The sequence below is a fragment of the Chelonoidis abingdonii genome, chromosome 1 (assembly GCF_003597395.2).
Source record: "Chelonoidis abingdonii isolate Lonesome George chromosome 1, CheloAbing_2.0, whole genome shotgun sequence".
Taxonomy (NCBI): Eukaryota; Metazoa; Chordata; order Testudines; family Testudinidae; genus Chelonoidis; species Chelonoidis abingdonii.
The window spans coordinates 187,232,637-187,258,298 of NC_133769.1; the positions used below are offsets into that span (position 1 = coordinate 187,232,637).

Here is a 25,662-nt window from a genome sequence, read left to right on the forward strand (position 1 = left end):
TCGTGCTGGTCAGCATATTCGTCCTAGTAGCTAGAAACTCGGTCCACTCGGTCCTATCGTACTTGGGCTCAAGTGGAAACGGTTTCTCCTGCTGTGTGCTAACGCAGATAGTATTATTCTTGCTTGAGGCCGTGTCTGGTTTCCTGTTGTTCGTGGACTAGGCTCTTGGTCTCTTAAAGCAGGACAGGTGCCGTGCGATATCTTCTCTGAGGGGGTGTCATCTTGCGTGCTATCTCCACATTCCATGCTGGAGGAATTGTGGGCCACTCATGTTTTCCCAATCTGCCCTTAGTGGCACGTGTCAGATCCTTATAGGGCGGAGTCCATCGGACCGCTCGCAGTTATGGTTGTTCCGCCTGTCGCCACCTCTTTGTGTCCTTTTTTTTTTTTGGATTTTCGACTTTAGTCCTAAGCAGACTTATGCATGCTGCTTTTTGAGCCATGGTCGACTTGGCTCGGCGTCCTAGTTTTCCTGTCATGGAGAGAACAGTCTTCCTAGTGCCATTACATCGGCCAGAGTTTTCCAAACTTGGGGCGTCTATTGCGGTGGAACCCGTCCGTAATTGGACTGGCTTTCTACAGGACAGAGGACAGTGTTGCGGACCCTTGGGCAATTCTGGCTCCGCGTCTGCCTCTAAGTAGTGTCGGCGCTTCCGATTAGCTCGCAATGCCAGGTTATACATCTTGGGCCTTCCCAGTTCGGTTTTTTCCGAAGTCCTCACCTTCCGATTGGGATAGCACAAATTTGCAGCTCCGTAATGTCCGTAGGTGCGCCTGGTTGTTAATATTGAGCAGTACAAAGCCCTTTTTGAAATCCCCCCAAGCTGTTCGTGGCCAAGTCGCTGAACCAGGATTGAAGGTCTATGTCCCGGGTCCTGCGCTCCAGGAGGAGTCTCTCTCTTGTGTGTAAACTGGCGTGCTACGCACTATGCTTATAACTGGGCTTCATGTCCCTCGTCGGGCCACTTCTCACTGCGCATTTTCAGCAAGCGCGAGGGTCATCAGCCCGCTTTTTTGTACCAGAGCGGAACAGCGTAACTCTGATGTGTTCAGCCATGCTGAAGCCATGCCGTGAGGTGAAGAGTCTGAAGGTCCGGGTGGCGAAGACTGCCGTGGTCCTGCGTTATGAGGTCTGGAAGGAGTGTCAGGGTAACTGGGCTGGCCATGGACAGGTCGAGTAGGGTGATGTACCAGTGCTGTCTGGGCCACGCTGGCGCAATCAGAATTAGATGCGCTCTGTCCTTGCGGAGTTTTATCAGGACCTTGTGAACCAGGGGGAATGGTGGGAAGGTATAGAGCAGGTGGTGCCTCTACAACATGAGGAATGCGTCCGTGATCGACCCCGGTGAAAGACCCTGGAAGGAGCAGAACGTTTGGCACTTCCTGTTCGTGTGAGAGGCGAATAGGTCTATGAGGGGAGACACCCACCTCCGGAAGATCGAATGAATAATGTCTGGTCTTATCGACCATTCGTGACAGAGGAAGGATCTTCTCAGAGTGTTCCGAACCCTTGGAAAACAAGACGCCACCAGGTCTATCAAGTGGGCTATGCAGAAGTCCCAGAGTCGAATGGTCTCTTGATACAGGGGAGAAGAGCGAGTCCCTCCCTGTTTGTTGATATAATACATGGCCGTCGTGTTGTCTGTAAACACTGAGACACAACGGCCGTGAAGATGTTGCTGGAACGCCTGGCACGCGAGGCGGACTGCTCTCAGCTCTCAGACGTTTATGTGGAGCGTCAGCTCCTGTGATGACCAAAAGCCTTGTGTACTAAGGTGACCTAGGTGAGCCCCCCAACCAAGAGATGACGCATCTGTCGTTAGGGACAGTGATGGCTATGGTGGATGGAACAGTAACCCTGCACACACCAGGGAGGGAGTTAGCCACCAGTCGAGGGAGCATACGGTGCTCAGGGGAACTGTCACCAGAATGCCTGTTGGATCCCTGCCTGGACGGTAGACCGAATTGAGCCATGTTTGAAGGGGCCGCAGGCGGAGCCTGGCATATTTGGTCACATAAGTACATGCGGCCATGTGGCCTAGTAGGCCGAGACATGTGCGAGCAGAGGAGGTTGGGGAGGTCTGCAGATCTCGAATGATCATTGCAATCGCCTGGAATCGTGGCTGAGGGAGGTAGGCCCTGGCTCAAGTGGAGTCCAGGGTTGCCCCTATGAAGTCAAGCCTTTGTGTGGGGACCAGGGTAGACTTTTCCACATTAAGGAGAGCCCCAACCGGGAGAATAGGTCCGTGATTATGCTCACTTGCTGTCGGACCTGAGTCTGGGAGGTTCCCTTGATAAGCCAGTCATCCAGATACGGAAATACATGTTTCTGCTGGCGACGGAGATAGGCAGCGACGACGGCCATGCACTTCGTAAACACCCTTGGGGCCGTGGAGAGGCCAAAGGGGAGGACAGTAAATTGGAAGTGCTGGTGATTGGCCACAAAGCGGAGATATCTCCTGTGCGGAGGGAAGATGGCGATGTGGAAGTATGCGTCCTTCATGTCGAGGGCGGCATACCAGTCTCCAGGATCCAAGGACGGGATGATAGTCCCCAGGGAGACCATGCGGAACTTCAACTTGACCATAAACTTGTTGAGGCCTCGCAGGTCTAGGATAGGCCTGAGGCCTCCCTTGGACTTGGGGATCAGAAAGTAGCGGGAGTAAAACCCTTTTCCCTTCTCGTCTGGTGGTACCTCTTCTATTGCTCCAGCGGCAAGGAGAGATTGCACCTCTCGTAAGAGGACGTGCTCGTGAGAGGGGTCCCTGACGAGGGACTGGGTTAGGGGGTGGGAAGGCGGGGTTGAAACAAATTGGAGGTGGTATCCTTGTTTCACCGTGCGTAGGACCCAGAGATCTGAGGTCAGTTGGGACCACACCGGGAGGAAGTAGGAGAGACGGTTGGAGAAGGGAGGAGAAGGATCCTGTTCTGAAACTGGTATGCCATCCTCGTGCGCACCTTCAAAAGGTGGACTTAAGCCCCGGACGTGCCTTTGGGGGCCCGTGGTTTTGACCCCCTTGGGGCCCGGACTGGCATGTACGTCCACCCCGCCCACGCCGTCTACTGAAGTCTTGCCTGTGCCAGGGCACAAAGTATGGGCGGTGGGGTTGAGGCCAGAAGGGTCTACGTTGGGTCACAGGGGTATGCATGTCCAACGAGCACATGATGACCATATTGTCTTTTAAACTCTGCAACCTGGGGTCAGTCTTCTCAGAGAACAAACCCTTGCCATCAAAGGGTAAGTCCTGGATGATGTATTGGAGCTCGGGTGGCAGGTTGGAGACCTGGAGCCAGGAGATACGCCTCATGGTGATACCTGAGGCTAGAGTTCTGGCTGCCGAGTTGCCGAGAGAAGCTTGGAGGGAGGTTCTGGCCACCTTCTTCAAGGAACGCGGCAAATTCTTGGCACGAGTCCGGGGGTAGTAGTTCTGCGAACCTACCCACCTCCGCCCAGGTGTTGTAGCTGTAAGGGCTCAGGAGAGCCTGCTGATTGGCCACCTGGAACTGCAGGGCACCTGCCGAATACACCTTGCGGCCCAGGAAGTCCATCTGCCTAGCCTCCTTAGATTTGGGGGCTGATGCCTGTTGGCCATGGCATTCCCTTTCGTTGACCGATTGGACAACTAATCAGGAGGGAGGAGGATGGACATATAGGTATTCGTACCCCCAAGAGGGTACCATGTATTTCCTTTCGACTCCCTTTGCCGTGGAGGGAATGGAGGCTAGGGACTGCCATAAGGCGTCGGCAGTGGCCTGGATGGTCTTAATAAAGGGCAGAGCCACCCTAGTGGGGGTATCCGCCGACAGGATGCTCATGATGGGGTCCTTGACCTCCAGGACCTCCTCTACTGGGAGGTTGATGTTAAGCCCCACCCTTCTAACAAGGTCCTGAGGAGTTCTGAGGTCTATCGGCGGGGGCCCTGATGACGAGGTCCCTGCCACCGCCTCATCTGGAGAAGAGGAGGATGACAGTCCAGGGATGAGAGGGTCCTGAATGGCCTCTCGCTCATGGTTCGGTTCCTGCTCTAGCAGTACCGGGGAGCCTGGCGGATGGATCATCTGCTCCTCTGTCCCAGCTGGAGGGGGACGGCTAATGGTGGCCTCAAGCACCCGATGCTCTGAGGGAGTGGAGCGGGTCTGGGCCAAAGCAGCACCCTGGGCCTGGTGGTACGCCCAGGGTGTCCAAAAGGACCACTGCTGAGGTCCCGTGTCCTGAGACTGGATGTCCTGGAAGACCCCAGTAGGTACCTCCGTATCACGGTCCTGGTCGTAGTAACTGTCCACGTGGGAGGACACCGACCTCTGCCTGGATGGCCATGGACGAGCAGAGAAACCTTGGGCTGAGGTTCCGACGGACCTTGCTACCCTGCTTAGCGGAGACCGGTGCTGGTATTCAGAACGGTATTGTGATCGAGACCGGGACCTGTGACCAGACCGGTGCCGGGAGGTCGACCAGATCTCAAGTCCCTGCAACGTAAGTGGCTCGGGGAGGTGCAGTGCCTGGGTTGGTGCCAGGAACTAGAGCGGTGCCGCGAATAGTGAGGTGGAGAGCGTGAGTCCGACCGGTGCCGTGAGTCTGACTGGTGCCGTGTAGGGGAACAGTGCCGGGACTGCGAGCGGCGTCGAGAGCGGGAGTGTCATCTTGACAGGGAGCGCCTGCGGGACCGCGATCTTGAGCGGTGCCAGTCCGCTGAGCCAACAGACGGTGGTCTGGTCAGGGTCGGCTTGCCCAGAGATTGGAGTACCCGCACCGGCGGTGCCGGAGGTAGAGGCAGTGCTGTATTCGTGAGAGCAATCAAGTCTCTCGCCGCCGAAAACACCTCTGGGATGAATGGCACGGTGAGCTCTACCGCGGTACAAGCCGAGGAGCTATCAGGTGCCGGACTCAACGGCCCTCGCAGGACCGGAATCGACAGTGCCGATTTCGTCGGTGCCGCGGCAGGTATCGGCGCCGGGCGGTTCGATCTAGGCACACTCTCTGGCTGCAGCGTGGGCGTTGCCAAAGCAGCAGGAGTCTTAGCCTTTTTCGGCCTTGGGGAGAGGGAGTGACGAGGAGTCGACTTTGGTGCCGGTGGCAGCCGGTGCCGGGAGTCTATAGGCGTACTGGTGCAATCAGGTGCCGTGGGAGTGCCTCTGCTCACTGACTGACCGGTGCTCGGTGCCAAAGGTGATGGTGTCAAGGCTGCTTCCATGAGGAGCTGTTTTAGACTGATGTCCCACTCCTTTTTAGTTCGCGGCTTGAAAGCCTTGCAAATCGAGCACTTAGCAGTTAAATGTGATTCCCTGAGGCACTTCAAACAGGAGTCGTGTGGGTCTCCTGTTGGCATCGGCCTGTGACAGGCCGAACACGGTTTGAGACCCGGTGAGCCGGGCATGAGCTCCGGCACCGGGTGGGGGGAAGGAGCTACTCCCCAAACCCCGCTAACTAGTAACAACTAACTATATCATTAAATTAAGAACTTTACAACTAAATCTATATATATATATCTACAAGAACAACAACTATTTATACGAGAACAAGAAGAAAAACTACGAGGAGCTAGGGAAGGTGGAGGTCAGCTAAGCCGCACTCCACTGTTCCAACGACCGACACGGGCGGTAAGAAGGAACTGAAGGGTGGCCGGGTCGGCTGGGGTATATATCCGATGCCATAGCGGCGCCACTCCAGGGGGCGCCCAGCCGACCCGCCGAGTGTTGCTAGGGTAAAAAAGTTTTCTGACGAACGTGCACGCAGCGCGCGCACACCTAACTGGAATGGATATGAGCAATCACTCGAAGAAGAACTATAGTATATGGCTGAGCTGTTTAATAATCAAAAGCTAATTTTAAATTAGATTTCTCTCTACACTTCAGAAAAATACAGTAACTTTTAATCTGACTGGCTTTTTTTTTTTTTTTTTGGCTGAACCTTTAAGAACGGATGGGTACAAAGAGTTGTCAAAAAGGGAAAATTTTAAAAATACTATGCTGAAAATCAGTAGGCTGTATATAAAATATGGGTATATTTGTGTTTGCGATGTAAACTATATGCATGTATAGGTGCATGTCCCCACCCACACAGAGTGCATCTAATAATGAACTGAAGGCTCATAAAGCTGCATACAATGAAAGTATAACTATTAATTCGGATCACCAGATTTTAGCCATTAAATATCTTCGATTCTGAAGTGTGAGGCATTGCAAGCATTTACTATACTACTAAATATTAGAATAGAAGACCTTGCTAACCATTTTATAACACGCCCAACAGTGCAACTAATAAAGCACCATCTATAGTGTCATTATTTCACTTGTGGTGTGTGCTTATGAACTGCCACCTGAAACACCCTGACATATTGTTAATGTCATGTATTTGGGCCAGACAGTGGCTGGCCCCACAATCATATGCAAGGAGTATCATGGAGGACACAAGGAAAAGCCTCCCTTACACTGAAGGCCACCTGAGTGCCGCCCTCACAGTGATTGGCAGGCTGCCCCCTGCGGCTTGCCACCCCGGCAAGCGCTTGCTGCGCTGGTGCCTGCAGCCGCCCCTGGATACAGCCACAGACTACTCCTAGCTAGTACAAATAGCAATGCTATCCACCCCAATAGAGCTGGACAGGAGGTGGAACTAAGGCACCTTTCTTCCTTCAAATAAGAGGGTGCATATGCCTTCAAGGGGCATATAATCTGATACCAGAGAATAATTGCTGGTGGGCTGCTGCTCTACACTGCTCCCGACATCATGTGATGCCTTAAAAGGCACAATTGATCTCTATGTCATGATGACTATTTAGTAGAGAAAATCACTGTAACACCAATCAGAGTTTCCTACACAGGGTAGGCAATAGATTTTGTACACATTTGTTTTACCTACAAATAGGACCAGTTAAAATACACTAGTGACACTTTGTGCACTATTAGCACCAATTACAGATACAATTCTATGGAACAGGAAACTGCCTTTTCCAGATCTATGCACATCACCACCAAATGCTGTATGGATTCTAAACCCATTAGATTATACTATGAGGCTATTCAGGTGTTAAAAATATGATACAGAGAATTCATCACTTAGCCAACCCTGTAGCTATGGCTTCCTGGGGACAAGCCCACTGAGCCTCAGCCTAAAGACATTTTACAGAACACTCTTTTGTATGTAAATTCTCCTCCCAGAATATCCTGAATAAGATACTACTTATAATTATGCCAATAGCAATTCTCCATCTGGGCAGAATAACTTGTGAGTTTGGTCACGGCTACTATACATATCAGTCTGTGCCAAGTTCAGCAGTAAGAACTCACCATAACCTTGGAAATTCACCAGCATTCATGCCTGGCCAGAATATCCATAAAGGATGGATGCAGGATCCTAGTGTGCTCTGAAATCACTCAAAAGACCCTACTCCTGAAGTCTGAAGTGGGATACACCTAATATTTAAAGGGCTGCTCACAATTTCTTATGTCTGCCACTCCTTTCAAATCCATGGGCTTTACTTGCATAACTATGGGATGGGTAGCCAGCTGGCTCCCTCTCTCAGTTCCTTGCCTCCCATGATCTGTGTGAGTCCGTGTCTTATGCTGTGCACAGTGTGTAACTGAAAGCAGAGGAGTGAGGGGCAGTCAGATGAATTAGAATCAGTCAGCTGGTTCATCCACCTGTCTAGCATCATCAGAACAACGTTCTAACACTCCATGGAAGGCACAGGGGTTGGAGAGAGAAGAAAAGACATTACAGGGGCCAGGTGAGTTCTTGGCTGAGAGGGAAAACAATATTGTGGAACAGGAGATGAGAAAGGGAAAGAGTATGAATGCAGAGTAGACTAGGGCAGGGGAATTAAGCTGCATTCTTGAAGTGATGGGACGGCAGGAGGGTGCCGCATTAGAACTGGTAATTTTTTTCATTTATTTATTTATCGGTCAAAACAGTTTTCTGTTGGAAAATGTCATTAAGAGAAAACCAATTTTTTTGTGAAACTCTATCAATTTTGACAAAATTTCAGTAGGGGGAGAAGGTAAAAAAGTCCCACGTTGCCATTTTTAGAAAAGATGGTTTCAATTTTTTGTTTTGAAACAACTTTTTGTTTAATTTTAAATTTTAAAAATGTAAATTACAAATGATCAAAATTGAAACAAAACATTCTGGATTCATCAAAATGAAAGAGTTTGATTGACCTGAAACAAAAAAACAAAAATACAGAAATATGTTTTAAAAAAAAAAAATCAAAATTTGGGCCTTTGGTCCCAATTTGAGTTGAAACATTTTTTTCGAGTCCCTTTTTTTTTTTTTTTTTTGGTGGGATGGAAAATCCATTTTCCGATAGATCAGCTGAGCTCTGATACCATTACAAAGAAAAATGAAGGGAAACATAAAAAGAATCAGCAACATAGGTCTTAACCCAGTAAAATAGCAGAGATCTTGTTCAGAATTGCATAGTGTTTCCAGCCTGTGTTTCATCTAAATATACAAACTCTTTCAGATAGCAGAGTTCACTCATCATTTCTTGACATTTAGAAATATATCCTCTGTAATGGAATGCTCAAACTATATTATAATGTACAGCCACTAGGTGACACCACTTATAACACACCTCACTTGAGCTGGTCAAGTCTATAGGCAGAAGTGCATTCATGTATCTCATAGAGAACACATCTCTTGTATCTCTCTCAACACGATGGAAGCTCTGTAGTCAGTTCATATCTGCTGCAGAAGCCTGATATGCTAGTAGCAGCCCTGCAACCTGCCATGTACAAGGAGTACATGATATCCTCGCTTGGGCATTTAATCAAACTCCAGTAAAGAATATTTTAAAAAGAAGGTATCATAAATGCCTTTAATGGTGACTAGATCTAAGCAAATAATTCATAATGAAAAATGTACTGGACTCATGTAGGCTCTTCTTCTTGTCACAGGATACCTACAAGCAGACAACCATTTCTCAAATATATGTGTTATTCAAAATTAATCGTCTTGCCATTTTTTAATCATGCGCTGTGTTGGCTAGTTATGATTAGTGAAACAAGTCACATACTACAGTTTCCATTCTCTTATTATATGAGTGTGCAAGTGTAACCCATATACCTCCTGGGTGTGGTGCTCTGGCCCATCTAGTAGTACTGAGACTACTTAGAGAAAGAGATTAATGAGTCTGCTCTAAGGCCTTAGCTAATAGGCATATGGCTTTTAGCTCATACAGTAGAGGCTCATGCACTAAGCTTCAGAAGTCCCAGGTTTGAGCCTGCTCACTGACAACTGTGGCCTGTCGGCATTACACAAGCACGGCTAATGTGAATTCTCACACACATGGTATCATGGATCCACAGGATCTGTGCTACTTCCTAGATTTTAAACAGTTCTTTGGAGGAATCACTTCAGTGTGTAAAGGCGTCCCACTCTTCCTTAAGGGTAGGCCACACAATCTCAGCACCTCCCAGACTGAGCCTCTATGCTGCAGCACTCCTGTTTCTGCTCAGTGAGTCCAACTGAGATAGTCTCTGAACAGGAGCTTTTATTTCCTCTTCAGGGATCAGTGCATCTCAGCAAGTATTTGCAATGACACCAGGCAACTTTTCCAAAACAGAGCAAGGTTTATTAGTCAACTGCAGAACAGCACTGGGAAGCCCCTCCGTTAGTATAGAGAAGCAAATGTGAAGACAGAGTTCAGACTGGCCAACATCAGGGCTCTACCCAGTAAAGCTGCTGTGGAATCCATTTTGGCTGCCTGTCTCTCTGTCCCTTTATCTCTTGTTCCAGAGATGCATGTGTCTTGTATCTCTTTAATCTCAGCTCCTAACACAGCCACCAGGTGCCCTTCTCCTTCATTCTACCACTTGAGATCTTTGCTTGGCTTCCCTGAAGAGAAGTGAGAGAAAAAATCTCTTTCCTCTTGGCTATTGGATCGCTAGATGTGAAAGTCCAGACAACTGGAGTTCCAATTGCCTTTCCAGATCATTAATTGATATGATCAGTTTCAGACAGTCCTTTAACAACCCATTCATACAACCCCAGACAGGTACAGATACCTTGTGGCTCTGGCTCTGATCCAAGGGCAGCTTTTTAACCATTTTTACCAACAGGATAGTAATCCCTAGTCCAGTAAATCACTGCCATGCTTATCATTTATAAATGTATTGCAGAAAATTCCAACTTTGTCACACATGGGAATGTGAAATTCAGTTTCCACAAGTACTTGTGCCTGTGACTTTAAGATTTGCTTTATGCAAATATTTGTGCCAGTACAACTCTGTTACTTAAAATGTTTATAGGAAGAGACATAAATCTGACTCCTCACAGCCTCAGTAAGGCACATCATGTCCTACATTTCCTTAATATGGCCCCTATTTTATTGTTAACTCTGCATAGACAGACTCCAGTGCCTATATAGAGCCCTATTGAAGACATTAGAGGTCTGAGGGATTCACCTGCGTGAAGCTCATAGTAGGATCAGGTCTAAGATGTTTTCTTATAACAACTCTGACTCAAAATGTTAAAGATGTGCATGCAGATTCCCTGTAATTTCACTCTCTTTTTGACAACCGAAGGAAATAAACAGTTTAAACAATAACAAAAGAAAAATTTTGGAAAGATAATGTTCCCTGTTCACCCATCTGTAATAATAAAACCTAGCAGAAAGCTAAAAAATACTGCCAGGTACCCCGATTCCTTTGTTTAAAGTTTTCATTTCCAAGTTTTCTCCAATACAAGTTTTCCTTTAAGTCCCACAGAATCATAGAAATATAGGGCTAGAAAGGACTTCAAGAAGTTATCTAGTCCATCCACCTGAGCTGAGGCAGGACCAAGTATACCCACATCATCCTAGACAGGGGTTTGTCTAACCTGTTCTTAAAAACCTCTCAAGCTGGGGATTCCACAATCTCCCTTAGAAGCCTATTCCAGAACTTAACTGGCCTTGCTTTTGGATGCTTTATAGATGGAGCTGGTAAGCTTTTGTCAAGGGTACCTATCCCTTACAATATCCTGTTTTCAATTGCTTATAATATTGCCAACTCTATGAATTTCTCCATATCAGATGTCTGACTCAAACTGAAGTTTTTGGAAAGTTCCAGCTAAAATGGTTCAGCTGTTTTCAAGAACGAGATTAGGAAAAAAATACATTCCTTTGCTCATGTTAAAAAATTCATACAAATGCTTATTTGAGAACTTCCAATCCCATCTTCACACGATGCACCGTAAAGCTGTGGAACTCATTGCCAAGGGGATGTTGTGAAGGCCAAAACTGTAATGGGGTTCAAACAAGAATTAGATACATTCGTGGAACATAACAGCTGTTAGACAAGATGGTTAGGGATGCAAGCCGTACTCTGGGTGTCGCTAATTTCTGATTGCCAGAAGCTGAGAGTGGACGACAGGGAAAGATCACTTGATGATTGCCTTTTCTGGTCATTCCTTCTGGAGCACCTGGCTTTGCCCAGTTGGAAGACAGGATAGTGAATCAGATGGACAATTGGTCTGCCTAGTATGGCCGTTCTCATGAAGCAGGGATTTGAACATTTGGCAGAGAGGTGAGTTACTCTGATTTTAGGGAAGTGCCTTTCACTGTTCTCATAAAAAATAAAACAAAAAGACCAACCCAAGTTTGGCCAATTTTTAAGAATTCAAAAAAAAATCTCATCTTGTACACGGGCAGTAAAATTTCTTAGAGATTGGCTGCTAAGTTCTTTGACAATGCCAACTGTACTCAGCACTGTACAACCTCTCCCACCTCCTAGGTGCTGACAAGACCATGGGTGCCCACCCTTACAGGGCAACTGAACATACTATAACCCAGAATTACAGAGCAGAGTAGGACTTCCTCTGAAATTGGGCTTCCTGTCTGGCAGGGGCTGCAGTGGCACTAGCCACAGGAATGGAGAGCAGAGAGAGACTGTCTTTTGCTCTCAATGCTCTCTCTATTGCAGGCTGTATGGAAGAGATGCAGGAAGGCAGAGGTGTACAGAGTGTTTGTGGGGAGAGGGGGTGGAAATGGATAGAGAGGGGTGGAGGTAACAGAGAGTGGTGAGGATAAAATGAGGGGGGCACAAGCCATTGGGGGACATGGTAGTGGTTGACTGGAGCAGAGAGGCAGGGGATGTATTGGAGAGTATATACATAAGTAGAGGGGAAGGAGGACTGGAGTAGAGGGGAATGAAGGGTAGGAGCCAGGATGGTGAGATAAATAGGAAAAGAGAGAGAGGGAGGCAGGAACCAGGAGGGAGCGGATAGGAGCCAGAGCAGAGTCAGGCAGTCGCCAGGGCATGGAGCATGCGATAGATGCAGAGGAGAAAGAGGACAGGAGCTGGGGGCAGGGAAGAGAGGGTAGATAGTTGTAAAGAGGAAGGGTGGAAGGAGGTGGTTGGTACCCGAGGATTGACTGGAGAGGGAGTGGGGTTAAAGAAAGCTGAATACTGCCCTGGGGATTCGGATTATATCCGTGTCTCTGCCACAGAGCTCCTTTGTGATGTTGGAGAGGTACCTTACCAGAGTTTTCACAGTTGGCCACCACCAGCATGTTCCTCAATTTCTGGGTGCCCAAACAACCACACATGGGGCTAGATTTGTAGAAGTGCTGAACCCTCACAACTAACATTGAAATCAACTGGAGCTGTACTTTGAATGTATAAAGAAGATTACATACACTCTGAAAAATCAGGTACCAGGTGTTTCAAGTTGAGCACCCAAAGTTAGTGGACACTTGATAATTCTGGCATTGATATCTTTTGTGTCTCAGTTCCCCATGTATATAACGGAGATAACGATACCATCTAATCTTACAGGCATGTTGTGAAAATAAATAAATTAATGTTTGTGAAGCACTCAGATACTATGGTGAGAGCACTACAGCAGCACCCAGGAGGAAATTAATAATTTTGTATTTGGTATAGGGTTTGGATGGTGTGCATTAAATAAAGCCTGGGGGCATTCTTTGAATAAAGAACATAAAAAGAAATATTGAACAACTACCCATTCACTGCATGAAGCAGGGGGTCCTGTGGAAAAAATACTATGTGACCATGTAGTTAAAGACTGTATAGGGGGAAAAGTAAGTTGTAATGGCAACCTTAATAGTGCTATTACCTAATTTTGAGGGCTTAATTTTGCTATTTCAGACTCCTTTTGACATAGATATTTGGATGCAATATTATAGACAATATATATACCTCTACCCTGATAAAACTCTGCCCTCGGGAGCCAAAAAATCTTACTACGTTATAGGCGAAACCACATTATATCGAACTTGCTTTGATCCACCAGAGTGTGCAGCCCCCCCACCCCGCCGCGGAGCGCTGCTTTACCATGTTACATTCTAATTTGTGTTATATCAGGTCGCATTATATTGGGGTAGAGGTGTATATATAAAGTTTGCAAATCACAGAGTTATTATTTCTGGAAAATATTTCTGGAATTTCAAGTCCTGATTTGGAACTGAGGAGACAATTTCAGAATAATTTTAAAAATCTGTAACAACAGAACCCAAAGAAGGGGAGTGACTGATGCCAGTTTGCCAGCCATCGTAGAATATTAGGGTTGGAAGGGATCTCATCTAGTCCAACCTACTGCTCAAAGTAGGACCAATCCCCAAATGGCCCCCTCAAGGATTGAATTCACAACCCTGGGTTTAGCAGGCCAATGCTCAAACCACAGAGCTATCCCTCTCCCCATCAGAACAACAGAAAGGCATCTAGGTGGGTTGGCACCTAGCAAAGCGTTTGAATTTCAAACAGGAATTTCCAGAAGGGAAAGAGTCACATCATTCTTCTGACATCTGTCTCCTTTTGGATGCTAGCTATGCTGGAGTTTATGCCACATTAATAAAGTTGGCTTTACTCTTTGGATAGTGTGGTTCCTATCACAGAGACTGTGGTTAATTAAATGGTTTTGTCCTGATTGCTAGAAACTTTCTAATTAGCAGCACTAACTTCCCTTTCCCTCTCCAATCTCTTCCTTCTTTAGGGCAATTCTGATGTATCATTGGTGGGCAGTGTGTGCTTGCTAGATGGTGTAGGGTCACTGCTTTTCACATCAAGGGATCTAGCAAAAAAAAGCTGACATTATAAACCATAACAATTTATATTTTCCTTATGAAAAACAGGGTATGTACAAATGTGAGAGTTTGTTCACATTATTTAATCTCTTCCTGGTGGAAAGAATGAGTGTGTCTGGATCAAACTGTGCACTCCATTTTGTATTCTGAAGCCCTATTTTACTAGGACCTCCATTTTGTATTATTTGATGAACACATCTAACTTTGCCCAAGGCAAGCCTATTTAAATTCATTCCTGATAGCTATCCTGCCCAGGAAAGGCCCTTGACACTTCACTGAAGGACTGTCACAAAGAAGCCAAGGGGACTACAAACTGGGGCTATCAACTTTGAATGATTCTTAACTATTGACCCACCTCCATGGAACAAAGGGTTTTCTGCACCGGTGTCTTACTGAGGGAGGGGCTGGAGCTTTTCAGCTAAGCATGTGGCAAAAGGAGACAGAGACTGTATTTAAGAAGAGCTGCTGCTCTGAGTTGGAGACCAACCATCGCCACATGTAAGCAGAACTGGCTGAAGAGAGAGGGAGCAGGAGAGACTCTGCCCAGACTGAAATGCTAACAGACTTCAGATTCACAGAAGAGGTGAGGCTCTTACATGATAAGGGTGTGTCTGAGGATATTTGTTGTTCTTCAGACTAATATCTGTAAATTTCTAGAACAGTGGTTCCCAAACATGTTCTGCCACTTGTGCAGGGAAAGCCCCTGGCGGGCTGGGCCGGTTTGTGTACCGGCTGCATCTGCAGGTTTGGCCAATCACGGCTCCCAGTGGCCGCAATTTGCTGCTCCAGGCCAATGTGGGCTGCAGAAAGTGGTGTGGGCTGAGTGACATACTGGCCGCCACTTCCAGCAGCACCCATTGGCCTGGAGCAGCGAATCGCAGCCGCTGGGAGCCGTGATCAGCTGAACATGCGGACACGGCAGGTACACAAACCGGCCTGGCCCGTCAGGGGCTTTCCCTGCACAAGCGGCAGAACACATTTGGGAACCACTGTTCTAGAGTAAAAGTGTATGGTTAAGAAATTTCTTTGCTAAGACCCTGTTCCTTGCTTTACAGCCATGTTGTTCCTGAAGGCTTTGGACTAGGAGCCCAGTGTGACCACATCATCAGTGAAGGTCAGGGGGAAGCAGTGTAACCACTTGGGGGTTTCATGAGGAGGAGCTCTGGGGGAATCCAGTGTGGCTGGACTGTGAAGTCCCACATCCCAAAGAAAGGTGTCAGAAAAAGTCTGAGCCTCAAAAAGCCCCTTACAGAGCCAGAGCTGAGAATAGTGACTAGACTCTGGCCAGACCCAATTGTCTTTGATGTACATCAGACCTCTTCAACTGGATCCATTTCCAACAGACTGATGACCATACAACCTGGTCCAGTGCACCTCTGTAATATTTGGTTCCATGGATCGTATGCATGAAGGTACTAACTGCCTGTTTAGGGATAAATTCTGCCCCTATGCCATTCAAGAGTAGCAGGGTTTGTTACAAAGCCATTATGTGAGGACTGGAGATAAATGGGTTTCCCCATTCTCAGTCTTTGAGTTGCAGTGAAATATTTCCTATAGTCCTCTGAAAATGGAAAGTCAATGAACTCTCCATTCTATTCCAAGCCTGCCTCTGTCCAGCCCCAAATCTGTCTGAACAGGGATGTGGTATGAGTAGGGTCCTACTAAATTCATGGTCCCTTTTGGTCAATTTCACGGTCATAGGATTTGAAAAATTGTAAATTTCATAATTTCAGCTATTTAAATCCAAAATTTCAGTGTTATAATTGTGGGGGTCCTGATCGAAAAAGGATTTTTGGGGAGGAGTAGGGTGTTGCAAGGTTATTGTATAGGGGGTTACAGTATTGCTACTCTTAGTCCTGCGCTGCTGCTGGCATCGGTACTGCCTTCAGAGCTGTGCAGCTGGACAATAGCCACCACCCTCCAGCAACCCAGTTCTGAAGGCAGGGCAGAAGTAAGAGTGGCAATATCATGACCTTCCTAAAATAGCCTTGCCACACACACACACAGCTCTGACTCCCCTGCCTGCAACCCCTTTTTGAATCAGGACCAGTTTGAGAAATGCTGGTCTCCCTGTGAAATCTGTATAGTACAGGGTAAAAACACTCAGAAGACCAGATTTCACAGAGGGAGAAAATGTTTCATGATCCGTGATGCATTTTTCATGGCTGTGAATTTGGTAGGACCTAGGTCTGAGTCCCCACCAAGCCAGGCTCTGTAGTACAAAGGCAATAAGCCTTACATCAGTGCTGCAAAATTCACCACACACCCTCTCCCCTGCTCCAACATATATACACAGTTCTCATCTTCAGTCCCCTCTTCTCTTTTATAGTCTATGGACTCATTAGCTGCTGGCTGTAGTGACACTGCATGTGTAAACAAAAAATACTGTGCCCTGGATTCCTGCAGCAGCATATATAAAATAATCATTAAAGCCCTGTGCACTGATGGCACTGCTGTGGTGCTTAGTCCACTCTCCCCGATCTGGTATTCCCCTCCACAGGGTAACTGCCTGAAGAAGAAAGCACTCATTTGTGGTGTGTAGTGCCCTAGAAAATCTCTGCTTCTATGGTTACAAATCCCTTCCTTGAAGTGCCAGGAAAAGAAATATAGCATTTTGAAAGCTACATACTATAAACTTAGTCCTTGGGAGCTCTAACCCTACAGTTCGACCTCTTAAACAGAGATGTTGTAGGTAATGTCAAAGAGATTCGGGCTTTCCATAATCCATCAGGTGAAGTTAGAGCTTGTGCTATAGAATTAAATACCATTACATACTTAGACCATGCACGCACATCTGTCCACAATTGCCTTGTAGGAAGATTATTATTGCAAGTAATGGTCACCAGGCAATTGGATATTGTGGCAGGAGGTCCCCACGGATTGAAGTAGAGAGAGATTATGAAAACATCAATTTATCCTTAATTCTGATACTTAATTTTGCTTATTACACTCAGTTTACACATTGAAGACTGGTGTAAGCATCAGTCATATTTTTGCATTGTGGGTTAAGACACATTCTGCTAAAAAGATCTTTGTCAGTCAGTTAACATGCTTTGTGCTACATGTGAAGCTTCTGAACCTGACTGACTTTAACAAAGACAGACAGAATGAAAGAAAGAAAGAAAGAAAGAATCCATTCCTTTAGCACATTGTTCATTGTCTGTACAATGTTAGCTTATCTGGCCACTTGTACTAAGGTCAGACTAGGGTTTTTCAGAGCTGAGAAAGAATTGCAGGGACAAGTAAACACGATTAAAGCTGTGAATGAAAGGTAGCAATTAGAAAAGTCTTACTGTCCAGGTGACTTGAACTGTAGTGGGTGTCAGCACAACAGGATTATGTAGCCGTACAATGACGTCTCCTAACTCTTTCTGGACTTGCCTGTGATCCACTCCCTGTGCTGGTGGGCTGATATCTGCCAGGCCAACCATAAACACAAAATGATTATTTTAATAAGGAGCCTCACTTGTATCATTAATTCATTAGGAGGACTGACAAATTTAATGTACTGGGTTAAAATAGTATTAGTTTGTATCACTTTCAAAAACAATGCCGCAGATTAGATTAACCTAAGAACGCCGAAAAGCACCAAGTAAACATTCACTGCCATAAACAAACACCACATGTTCTATTACTTAGGCAATTAGAAAATGTTCTTCTCTAGCCCAAATAGTCATTGAAAACATTTTTTTTCCCTAGCAGTTAAGTGAGTGATTGGTGAGATGCCATATTCACATGCTTTGAAATATTCAGATGATAATAGTCTTGATGTGCCAGTGTGCCTGCAAATCTAGAGCACAAGAAGTCTGTATAATCTAAGGAAATGATATTGCAGAAGCTGAATATGTACATTTGCTTGTTTTTAAACTGTGTATGTTACACTCATTATGCTTCTTCAAATTTTCCCTCCTTTTCAATATGTATTACAAGTTCCTTTCCTTTTCAGTTTGACAAAATTAGAGTTAGAAAGTGAGGGAACCATACTAAAAATAGCAATTTCCTATTTTTTAAGCCTATTCCACTATAGAAAATTTATACATTTTCCAGCTGTTCATGTCTGAAAATGGGATAAAGTTGTGAGGTCACATTGCCCTTTCTCACATAAGAAAAGACATGGGAGAAAAACTCCACAAGGATTATGTTGCAGAGATTAGATCAAATCATGCCTTCAGCAGGAAGGTGGGGAAGAAAAACATGGATTTCCCCACCGGAAACCAGGTAGGTTTCAGTGGCTCTGTGTAAGGCCAGGACAATCTGTGTGGAGGCTCCATCCCACCACAGCAATCTGGCTCTGCTCCCTAGCAATAGTGGCCCTCAAGAATTTCCGTAGCGCTATGTGGAAAAAGTTATGCAACCTGAAATTGTATTGTCTTTTCTGTGTGTGGCCTCAAAATGTGAATCCCTCTAGTCTTGCCTCTGGTCTACCCACTCATTCCCCATCTGTTCACATTTACTCTGAGCCTACCCATCTGCATCCCATGACCACCTGGAGAAGGACCTGAAGAGGGGACTGAATCACCCTTCTGCTCAGAGAAGTGGCTTTGTATGCGTGGATCTAGTGTGTGGTGAACGGGCTCCCTAGTATGCAGCACTTTGAGAAACACTTCTCTGTCCCAATGTTTTCAAAATGCCATATATTCAAATGTTGGGCCTCATGTTCTTCTCCACAACATAGCATGGAGGGGAGCAAGCCAGCATAGAAACCTCCGTAGAGCTATGGAAGGAGTAGTGCACCTTCACCACATTCTTCCCAAACTTGCCCTTGGAAAGAACTGAGGATCCCTCCCAACAGGTGCACTGGTACTCTGGGGAGCTTGAGGTGTTATTCTGGGTTAAGAGTCAGAGAGGAGCCACTGAACATGGTACATGTCCGTCTGCACACCACAGAATTCCCAGTGGAAATCCATGTAGGACTTACTGCTACCGGAAACCATCTCTAACTCCCTTGGTGTCTGCTTTCCTCCCTGAAGGGTAGGGAGTTGGGGCACAGGCAGGGTGCTCAGATTCCGTTACTTCACAAGAGTTGTGCTCCTAGAGGAGAGAGAAGGCCCAGAGGCCTGCTACAAAGCGGATGAGCATACGTGAGTTCTACTCAGATTTCACAGATGATCCACTGGAGCCATTGGTTTCATTGACCACACTTACTTCCCCATATATGCTGCTGCAAACTCTTCACCTCATAAAGGGAAGACTCAAACAGGGTGACATCTTTTCTGTCTGATGGGTATGGGAGAGTAATACGTGGCCCTTTGTTCTCTTAACAGGAAAAACATTATGTAAAGTAGAGATAATACTGCTCTTCAGAAAGAAAAACATTCAAAGCATGTCTCAAATACTTCAGTCCTCAGGATTTAGATAAAAATCTAGTTTTCATAGTCCAGATTTCAGCTTCATATTTCAAGCAATATTATGGGTTTTGATTCACCAAAGAGACACTATCTATACAGGCTTTCCAGTGACTTTCAAATGTGTGGAGTGAGTCTATGGGCCTCCCAAAGGGAATATAATCCAAATATGGAAACGTTAGCAATGGTACAGAAGTGACGTGCTCAGCAAAATATACCTATTCAAAGTGAGTGAAAAAGAAAAAAGACGGATGGATATTAAGATAAATCTATAACAGAGCAACTCAGACTTGTTTATTGAAAGATAACTTATACTAACTACAAAACACTTTTATACTGGGTATAAAATAATTCCCATAGCTACCCATGATTAAATCTTAGAAAATATTATCTACCAATGGTACAGAACCAACAGCGTGCTATGATTATGTCCCCTTTGGGAGGGAAAAATATATTGTGTATACAGTGTGTATTTTTTTTAATATGGACAAATGTCCATAAGCTAAAAAAATTACTAATTAGAGCTACAGCGGGATATCACCATTACACCAAACACAAGAACCTACATGTGTTAGTGTTAGTCATGTGATTAATTGCATTTTGCATGCAACTTTAACTTCCATATCGGCATTCTGCCCACTTATCCATCTTCCCAAGGTCTGCATTCTAAATGTCTAGCAACTTCAGATAGCTGCATTTTTCAAAATCAACCTGAATGAGAAATATGTCCTTCTCTCCCAGAATTACATTCACCTGATGTCCAGGGCAGGAAATATTAAGTCCAAGACCCAGGAAGATCCCAGGATACTGTATCTTCAAATCATGCCATTATTAGGTATAGAAAATGTTCTTCAGATTTCTAAAATTACATTGTGTTCCTCTGCCACTGAACCCTATGTCATTGGATTCATGGCACTAAGCATATGTGTCTTTATAGGTGAGGGAAGTGAAACACAGTGCCAATAAACATTTCTGTCTGAAACATATTCAAATATTTTCTGAAAAATACCTAGCTGATCCTAAATAAAATGCTTTCCAACTCATAAGGCAGCTTTTCCAAACTCATTCCAATATAACTTTTTTAACCAAACCACACCATAGGATGTGGGTATAATTATTCTGGAGCAGTCTCTGTGCATGTGATTTTCATGTAAACTTGTTTAATCGATTTTTCTGTCCTACGCAGAGTAGTGCACTGACCTACAAGATGCTACTCATTTGTATATAAAGCTTAGAACAGACGTGGGCAAACCACGGCCTGCGGGACACATCCAGAAGAGGAAGAGGAGGCAGTTGGATGGAGTGGAGGTTCTGGGGAGTGGTCAGGAGATGGGGAAGAGGGAGGGTTGGTAGTGGGAGTCTCGGGGGGGCCTGTCAGGGGCCGAGGATATGGATAGGGGTCAGGAGGGCAGTCGGGGACAGGGAGTGCGGGGGGCAATTAGGAGTGGCGGGTCCTGGGATCCCACCGCCTATCCATCCCACCCTCTATCCAACCCGGGGCGGGTGGTCAGGGGACGAGGAGCAGAGAGCAGTTGGATGAGGGTAAGAGTCCCAGGGGGATGTCGGGGGCGAGGGTATGGATGGGGCTGGGGCAGTCAGGGGACAGGGAGCAGGGGGATTGGATGGGAGGGCAAGGGTCTCAGGAGGGGGTGGTCAGGGGACAAGGGGTGGGGTTGGATGGGCTGGGGATTCTGAGAGCGCAGTCATGGGGCAGGAGTGGGAGGGGGCAGATAGGGAGCAATGGCCAGGCTGTTTGGGGAGGCACAGCCTTCCCTACCCAGCCCTCCATACGGTTGCACAATCCCAATGTGGCCCTTGGGCCAAAAAGATTGCCCACGCCCGCTATAGAAGAATACTGTGTGATATTCTGTTGTATTATTTGTGAAATTAGGTGTGACTGTGTTATGAAAAATTACCCTAGAGTCACAAAGGGGCAGAGTTAGGTTGTATGGGCAACTTACTGTAGTCATTGTTTGATTTCAAGTGATTAATTGTACATTTTTAATGCTTTCTTAACCTATTTTTAAAAGGAATTTCCTAGGCTTTATGATGAAAAAAATAGAAAATAAAAATGTCATAATCTGCAACTATTGGCTAGATGTGATTGGACTGTTCCATGCCACGTGGCTAAGACAATCTGCCAGTGGGCAAATCTTAGGATCTTCACAGTCCCTATCATGCTAGAGGAGAGCCCCTGCCTTAGTGGAACTTATCCTAGAAGGAGACCTGGTAACTAGTGCAGGCGGGAGGCTACACTTCTGTACTTCTTAGCAGGCTCACAGCTAGAGACACTTTTGGCTGGTTGGATGAGCTTGGGAAAGGGAGTTTGGGATAGGGGAGGGTGGCACAGGAGCCAGGGGAGCCACTGAAACTGAAACTTTGTTCACTTAGGCAAAACACTGTTCATTACATTGAAAAACTTGGTGCTGGCCATAGAGAAGTTAGACCAGAGCAGGGTAGTCCAGGAAGGAGAGAACAGATCAGACCCAAGCCACCCGGAAAGGTATGGCAATTGGGGTTGCCTGGCAATAAGATATACCAGATTAGAGACCACCTGACAGAAGCCAAACAACAATATGGTGTTTCAGAGCGCCTCAGAATAGGAGGGCTAGCCTCAAGTTGTGTTTGCTAGACATCTTCTGGGTGACCAACATGCCAGCGAGAACCATGTATTTATTTGGAAGTTACAAAGGACTTTATTAGAGCATGACCTCGACAACTAGTAGCTCCCAATGAACCTAGTATGTTTGAAAGTGTTCTATTTAGAGTTTATTATTTCAATATTATTCACGGGTCTTTCTGAATATATGGTTATTAAACATACAAGCAATCAGTAGTGCTCTCAATGGCTTGAGGAATTCTTGCTCAGTGTAAGGATTTGCAATCCAATGGTGTAAATTTGCCCAGTATACCCTGCATGTTATTTGCCATATTTTGATTTAATGAAACCAAATTTTAAGACATAAAAGTTATCATGGATACCTGTTGTGAATTAATATAATGTATCATTACTTTAATTGCCTCTTTACTTTGCAATGGCTAGTATGAACAGGCCTTTTACTGCATGTCAGCTTCCTTTGTGAGTCTGAGTTGAATCGTTGAATCCAAGTGTTATTAGAAACACATCAAAACATTATGCTAATTGTCAATTGATGTTGTGATTTAATTCTACTAAATAGTAAGGTATCAAAGAGCTATACGTACTCTACATGTTGCACCATGTGTGGCTGGCGAACAGTTTGTGGAAATGGAAATTACAACATGTCCTGAAGCTAATGAAAAGAACTATTTTTGCTGAAATCAAATCTCTTGTCAGTATGTCAGATGTAAAGATGTGGAACGTGAGACTTCTAAAGAGCTAGATTGTGCTATGAGCGTGAAGCTTAAAGTCAGGGCTGGTGCAGAGCCGCACATCCCTAGAGGAACTGATGGAAAGTATAGTGCTTTGAAAAGCAGAATCCCACCTGGAGTCTCCTTGATGCAGTGGGAGTGGGGAGCAAAAATTTGCAACAGACCTTTAAAAACCAAGCCTCTGCCCATTCCTCATCTGTTCTCACCCATCCCTGCCCCTTTGCAGAGAGGAGCCTAGGGTCTCCTACTAGTGCTGTGGCTACTACTCTGGGTGACTCTGCAGGGGTGGAGAAGCTGTGTACACCCTCCTTGCCTCACTGCATAACCATACAAGGCAAGGAAAAGACCTTTCTGTAAATGAATTGTAGGAGATTACTCTGAATCATCCGTGAACAGGAATAAGTCTGAGTAAACAATTGTTCATAACTGTTTTCCAATCTGTTCAATGAAGAGTTAAGCTGTGGGGTGCAGAATTTGGTCAATGCATTGACACAGCTATGCCACACCCTGTGCTCCACCGAGAAGCGTGTCCATTTTCACCATATTCATTTAGACTGAGCATAGAGAGAGTAAATTGGGTATAAAACAACTGTTCTGGTTTGTCAGCATTTCACACCCTTTTTGTACAGGTGTAAGAAATGAGAGGCAATGGAAGATCAGACCATCTTCATCTAATTACACTAGCTGTCCTACAGATGAGAAGTCCTATTTAGGCCATTCTTTTTAGTTTAGTATTCAGTATATGAATGTAGAGAACATAAAATATGTACATACACACACACGTGTCTCAGAATATCTTTTAAAATAATTCTCAGCATGAATTAGATTCACATTGATTCTCTGCAAAAATATTGGGCCAGACTGATTCATACACTCTGGCTACTTTGTGCCACTCTGGTGATGAAATCTAGCTGTAGACCTGGCTTTTATCTTTGTATCATACTTATACGTCCCCCATTAATATAGTATTTAGTGCCTGATGATCTTGAACATATGTATCCTCACAAAAACCCTCTGAGGAAGGGAAGTGCTACTATCCCCATTTTACAGATGGTGAACTGAGGCCCAGAGAGACTAAGGGCCAGATTTGTTAAGGTATTAAGGCACCTAAAGATGCAGATAGGAATCTAGTGGAACCCAATGTGAGTTGGATGTCTAGGTGCTTTTGAAAATTCCACTAGTCATCTATCTTCATCTTTAGGCACCTCAAACCTTTACAGATCTGGCCTTTAGTGACCTGTCTAAGGTTATACAAAAAGCCTGTAGTGCAGCAGGGAATTAAACTGGGGTTTACAGGTTGAGGTAGGTTTACAGTGATTTGAGTTACCAGAGTGGTGCAAAGCAGTTGAACTAAACTGGCTCAATTTTCAGAGATTTCCCACCGTTCTTTCTATTATCAAGTAATTCAAGCAGAAGTCCTGGATACAACTAGAGATCATGTGAACAATTAATGATTGACATTACCTTGTGTGCGGACAGGATCTGACATGGGGCTGGGGTCACTCAGACCTTGCGAGTTGATTGCTCTCACCATAAACAGGTAGATTGTATTGGGTCGCAATCCTCTTAAAGTGTAGAGTGTTGTCTTTACATGATTAGCAACTGTTTGCCAGCTATTGCTCACAGATTGGCTGCAATGAAAAAAAACATCGTTGAAGACTACAGATTAAAGCAAAAAGAAATCATACAAATACAGAATTGGAAGGGTCCCTGATAGTCCAGTTCCCTGCACTGATGCAGGACTAAGTTTATCTAGGCCATCTCTGATGGGTGTTTGTCTAACCTGTTCTTAAAAACTTCTACTGACAGAGATTTTACAATCTCCCTAGGTAATTTGGTCCAGTGCTTAACTATCCTTACAGTTAGGAAGTTTTTCCTAATGTCTGAATCTTTATTGCTGCAATTTAAGCCCATTACTTCTTATCCTTTCCTCTGTGATTAAGAAGAACAATTCATCACCCTCCTCTTTATAACAAACTTTTACATACTGGGGAGAGAAAGGATTTGAAAAAGAAGTTGAGTTTCATTTCTTGCCAAGGTTAACCACTGGGCAAAAAAAATAACAAGATCAATTAAAATAAAATGAAACAGTTCTGCTGGTTTTAGTTAATTCATCAAGAGAGTAGACCACATTATGAAACAAAACAATGGTACCATAAAAATATTTCAGCCCTGCTGAAGTGAAAGCCTTTCCTGATACATTGTAGCCCACTAAAATAAATACTTGCAAAATGAACAGATATAGAAAAGTGGAAAAGTAAATTTGAATGATAAATGGGGTCCTCTTGAACAAATGTATGAAAATAATAAACCTGTTAAAAGAATAACTTTCTATACTACAGGGTAAATTATGCAAATAAATTGTCTTGCTAAAAGAATGTGTTCTCCTTGAATTAAATCCATCTGTAAAATTACTTTTGATGCTTTCGAAAACACATCTGTAAACGAAAAATGCATGAATATATTTTCCTGTGCTTATGTTTTCAGCTGGACTGTCCTATAAACAGAATATAGCACTTGCATCTGTAATGATCTCAAGTGTGATTGTTAAAAACAGCCCCCTATGAATATATGGTGATTTTTAGTCATCAGTGGGATGTCACTGCAGCTTATGTAAAGACAAATGGAAACTTTTGCTAAGGATAAAGAGAGGATTTCATTTCATAGCTGTCGTTTGTATATTATTCATTAGAAAGTTCTTCTGTCTTTTCCATTTGGGCTTATTAAAGGTAGTCACTATTTTCATATAAGTCAAAAGACATACTGGAAGTTACCATTTTTACGGAAAACAATTATTTGCATATTTTAGAAATGGCACATAGATATTTATGTAGAAGGATGAGTAGTCATCATTGTAGCCTTTTGAGCTGTTACTGTACATATTTTAGATGACCATAGACTACCATGCTAACTAAAAGGAAAAATATATTTACTCCTTTTCTTTC

At 44.9% G+C, this 25,662-nt stretch overlaps 1 protein-coding gene across 17 annotated transcripts in view; it reads right to left on the reverse strand.

Annotated features, from left to right (window-relative positions):
* ROBO2 (roundabout guidance receptor 2) overlaps positions 1-25,662 on the reverse strand; it is a 653,740-nt gene that overhangs the window by 103,146 nt on the left and 524,932 nt on the right. For all 17 annotated transcript variants that reach the window (XM_075073141.1, XM_075073108.1, XM_075073151.1 and 14 more), the window contains 2 exons: positions 24,182-24,348; positions 17,315-17,436 (listed from right to left, as the gene is read on the reverse strand). In XM_075073141.1, the coding sequence (XP_074929242.1) occupies positions 17,315-17,436; positions 24,182-24,348 (289 nt within the window). The remainder of the gene's footprint in view (positions 1-17,314; positions 17,437-24,181; positions 24,349-25,662) is intronic.